The 4,933-nt window shown below is 41.4% G+C and overlaps 1 protein-coding gene across 1 annotated transcript; it reads right to left on the bottom strand.

The window, feature by feature from the left end:
- Positions 1-2,986: 2,986 nt before the first annotated feature.
- On the bottom strand, positions 2,987-4,625 carry LOC116547845 (hemoglobin subunit gamma-2). The gene is made up of 3 exons (XM_032273633.1): positions 4,428-4,625; positions 4,082-4,304; positions 2,987-3,204 (listed from the first exon to the last, which is right to left on the bottom strand). The coding sequence occupies exons 1-3, from the start codon at positions 4,517-4,519 to the stop codon at positions 3,076-3,078; spliced, it is 444 nt and encodes a 147-aa protein (XP_032129524.1). The 5' UTR covers positions 4,520-4,625; the 3' UTR covers positions 2,987-3,075.
- Positions 4,626-4,933: the final 308 nt, after the last annotated feature.

The raw sequence follows: 4,933 nt of genomic DNA, 5'->3' as shown, positions 1-4,933 counted from the left end.
ACAGAATATACCAGGAATTCTCTGTCAGCCTGTTTTACCTTCTTCTTCTCTAGTTCCAGCGAGGCCTGGAAGATTAAAATTAAAGCATGTTCTAACTTTTGTAAAGTTTGGGGATTGTGAAATGTGTTTTAGGCATAGGTCCAGGATTTTTGATGGGACAAGTTTTAGTCTCTTTTAGTAAGCATTGGTTTTTAAAGAAGTGCTATACTTATCTTTGAATATCCTCTCTGTGGGTTTGGCCATTATCTCTTCAGTTCTCAATAGTGCAGTGAAAACAATTCCTATAAAGCAACCGTTTCAGTGCAGGAATAGATTAATGTTATTTAATGTAATGTAAGACTGAATCCTTACCTCAATCTCTATTTATCTGTACTCGTTTCAAGTAAATCGTGTCTGCCTCATCTCAGCAAACATATTTGTTCCCATGTTCAGGTGTATATGTATACACCAGATGATGTGTATTTATCACTGGATAAGTCTATGTGCTGGCTGATGTCCAGGGTTTTGGTGTAGCTCTTGTGTTTTGTAAAGGTGATGGTGGAATGTTTTTTGGCAGGTACTGTGGATTAGAATTAATTATCATGCATAAAAGCTAGGTTCACTTCCCAGGGAATCTTATTCTAATATGTAAGAAATACATGTGAATGCAAAACACTGTAAAGAGACAGGGGCTGTTTTTATTGACTAATAGTCCACACGCTATGACAACTCAAGTATCACTTTACTTGAGACAGCTTTATTTCTGACTCAGTTCTCTTTCTGATATATTGGACCCTTAACATGGCAGGATGTATTTATGCTGTTATTTTGTTACGTTTTGTTTTAGGTTAGTTTGTTTTTGTTTTTCTCTGAATGTGAAACATGATCTCAGACCTTGCCTGATTATGATGCCAGAAGCTGTTGAAATCTGGCTTATGGGATGCGAGCTGTATCTTCAAATTAGTTTATCACCTAAGCTATTAGGTTGATTGAAATTATAATAATATTGGTGAAATCCTTTCAGCCTTCATGATCCTGTGTAAAGCTTATATCTGCTCATTGATAGAGATGGCTAAAGGGCCAGAAAGATACGCATTTACCCATGTAATAAGCCTATACCTCCTGCACATGTACCTTGGAAATTAAAATGAAATAAAATAAAATTAAAAGCAAAAGCAATGCCATGTCAACATCAGGAAGTTCATTTTTATGGCCTATAAATGGGCGGCATAAATAATCTCCCCCCTCTTAGCATAATATCTAAAAATAACCCTTGGGGCTCCTCTGCCTAGGAAGTTGCTATTCATTTATTCTTTCACTTTTTTATAAACTTGCTTTCACTTTAAAAAAAAATGTGAATTGTGAAATGGGAGTGAGTGACTGCATTTGACGTGGGAACTTTATGACATGATGGAGCCAGGCAGAAGATGTCTGGAGAAAGAAGTTCCTGAAAGAAGGAAGGGCATGTGCAAAACTCTGAGGCTGAGGAAAAGGTGGAAAGAAAAATAAAGGCAGAACTTGACATTTCAATGTATGTAAAGACATTACAAGACTAAAGTATATTGAAGAAAAAAATTAGTGAAATCAAAGTTAGAAAGAAGGGCGTAGGCTCACTATTTGGGTCTTATAGATGAGAGTGGTAGAATAGGTATTTTATACAGAAACATAGGGAACCAGTGGAGATTTGTAAACCTGAGATAAACATGGTTTCTAATCCACTCAACATCCAAGCTTATTTTTTTCTCCTTCTTCATCTGCCTTACTCAGTGCAAAGTGCTGTAACAAAATTCCATACACTGGATGGCTTCAACAACAGAATTTTTTCTCACATTTCTGAAGGCTGATTCGTGGTTAGGGTTCTCTTCATGGATGGCAGATGACAGACTTCTCACCGTGTCCTCATAGGGAGGAAAGGGAAATGGCAGAGAGAAAAGTGTCTCTGCTTCTGATGAGGAAAATAATTCTATGATGGGGATCTGCTCTCATGAGTTCATCTAAACCTAATTACTTTTCGAAAGCCTCCCCTACAAATGGGGCCAATTAGGTGTTGGGGCATCAGCATGTGGCTTTTCTGGAGACACAGGCATTAAGTTCATAACCCCATCACATTAAACTAAATGCTTGCTTACAAACATGCATTAACTTTCAACTATATAAGAATTTCAGTGAATCTGTCTTCTCAGTTAAGGTTATACAGCTTTTCAGACTACATTTTCATTGGACAGTGCTGGTCTGTTGCTCAGACATGACACACTGATGCTGACTTGTGAGCCTCTGCTGGCTCATTTCCTTCACCTAAGTCCCCATCTCCCCCAGAAGCTTACAATGTGTTCTCTTCCTCGAAATGCTGTGACCAGTCTGCAAACTTGAGGGCATGGGATTAGTTTCGCTTCCATAAGTATGGAACCCTTAAAACAAAAAGTTCCTTTGTAAAGTAAGGATGACTTCACCATGGTTAATGAAAAGAAAAAAAAAAAATCTGTTTCCTGCTCTGATCTCTAACACCTGAAGTACCCCAAAGAGCCTCACAAGGGCTATGAAAAGCCAGATGCTACTAGAAATAGTACAGCCCTAATAAAATAAAACTGCTGTCCCTGGCTAAACCTTCTTCTCCTAAAACAGGGAAACCTTTTTTTCATTAAGACCCTTCCTTGCCGCTATACTGCAATCCAGCCCCCAGGTCTGCATTGAACTTTTCCCGATCTCTACCAAACCACCTGTTTCTGAAGAGTCCTGTCCTATAGAGGTCTTTCTTCCCACCAGATTTCTCCTCCGCATTTTCCTCCCACTTGCAGAACTCCCATGTACAAGTTACTATATTGCCTAGTTTTTTTTTTATTTGCTCATCAAAACCCACATCTCATGTAAAAATAAATGAGGAGCATACACATGACACAAATACACACAGGTATGTACACATACAAATACACACATTCCTCAACATAAATCCTTCGTGGCTTATATATTCAAAAGACAGACAAAAAGAAAATAACTGAAGACAATCATGTGTGATCTCTAAGCAGAATAGTTTTATTATTTTTGTTGCTTGCAGAATAAAGCCTCTCCTTGAAAGCTCTGCATCATGGGCATGGGGCCTCAGTGGTATCTGGAGCCCAGGGCACTGGCCACTCCAGCCACCATCTTCTGCCAGGAAGCCTGCACCTCAGGGGTGAATTCTTTGCCATGATGGATTGCCAAAACAGTCACCAGCACATTTCCCAGGAGCTGTTGAGATGAAAGGAGACAACAAATATAAGCCCATAGTAAGCAGAGAGCTCCAGCCTGGCCTCCGGATGACTACACACTCACCTTCCACCCAGAATCCAGCCTATGTTAACTTCCCTCAAAGCCTGGATTTTGCCTACCCATTAAATGTAGGTAGCTGTTCCCCTTGCAGCATTGGTCACTGGCATAATTTAAATCTAGCTATCTTCTTGCCTCCACAAACCCTGTATTTTGTAGGTTGAAAACTTTAAAAGAAACACGTGCTCTCTCACACACACACATGCACGCACACACACACACACACACACACACACACACAGAGCTGACTTAAAAAATCTACTCCAGGACAAATGTTTCTATTCTTTCTCACCCCTGGACACACTTTTGCCCAGTCTGGAATTATAGAATGTGAGTGTGTAATGAAGCATTTGCAGCATTTTATATGTGTCCAACTAATTATGTGAACAGCCTTAGCAATACATGTTTGGCCACCAAGTTTCTCCACTTTAACTGAGCCAATATATGCCTTCTGCCTGCATCTTTTTAATGGCCATACTTGTCCTGCCTCCAGATAGATGCTTTAAAACAAATAATCAAAATGAGGGAAAGAAAGTTCTTTCTACCAGAATCTAATAAAGTCATTGTCCTCACTTCCACAACTCTTTTCTCAAAATCAAAGTAGTCCCTTTAGATTTTTAGAGGCACTCCGTAGGCCCTAAAACATTACCACTGGGTCTCAGTCCAGGTAGTCTCTGGAGTTTCTCAACTCCCAACCCCAATATCTTCAAATAGCTTCAGCTGTGCTCAGATCAATTCTCATTTCTCTCAGTTACCTCGAGACTAAAGGCAACAGGGCTGTCACATCTCCTGGACTCACCCTGAAGTTCTCAGGATCCACATGCAGCTTGTCACAGTGCAGCTCACTCAGCTGGCCAAAGGTGCCCTTGAGATCATCAAGGTTCTTTATGGCTTCTCCCAAGGAAGTCAGCACCTTCGCACCATGCGCCTTGACTTTGGGGTTGCCCATGATGGCAGAAGGAGAGGACAGGCTGCCAAAGCTGTCGAAGAACCTCTGGGTCCATGGGTACACAACCAGGAGCCTGTGAGATTGAACAATAGCAGTTTGAAAGTCGAAAGGTATCACAAATCCTGAGAGGCAGCCTGGACTTCTGCCAGGCACAGGTTCCTTCCTTCCCTCCCTTGTCCTGGTCACCAGAGCCTACCTTCCCAGGGTTTCTCCCCCAGCATCTTCCACATTCACCTTGGCCCACAGGCTAGTGATAGCAGCCTTGTCCTCAGCTGTGAAATTACTCATGGCGTCTGGACTAGGAGCTTATTGATAATCTCAAATGTTTCAGAAGCGAGTATGTGGAACTGATAGAGGGTGCTTCCTTTTATTCCTCATCCCTAGACACCCACCGGCCCCCGGGCCTCACCCGATACTCTAAGACTATTGGTCAAGTTTGCCTTGTCAAGGCTATTGGTCAAGGCAAGGCTGGCCAACCCATGGGTGGAGTTTAGACAGGGACAGTTTCAGGCAGATATTTGCACTGAGATAGTATGGGGAAGGGGCCCCTAAGAGGATACTGCAGCTTAATTTTTTTTAGAGCCTTTGCCCTATTTTGGTTCAATCATTCAAATTTTTCTCTATTCTTCCCTTTTGCTAGTTTCTTTCTCCCACCACAGAATATACCAGGAATTCTCTGTCAGCCTGTTTTACCTTCTTCTT

Source organism: Sapajus apella, unplaced genomic scaffold (genome assembly GCF_009761245.1).
Source record: "Sapajus apella isolate SASKATOON/1434 unplaced genomic scaffold, GSC_monkey_1.0 scaffold5026, whole genome shotgun sequence".
Taxonomy (NCBI): domain Eukaryota; kingdom Metazoa; phylum Chordata; class Mammalia; order Primates; family Cebidae; genus Sapajus; species Sapajus apella.
Note: the sequence above shows the minus strand (reverse complement) of the source record. Positions and strands in the feature narration are given on the sequence as shown.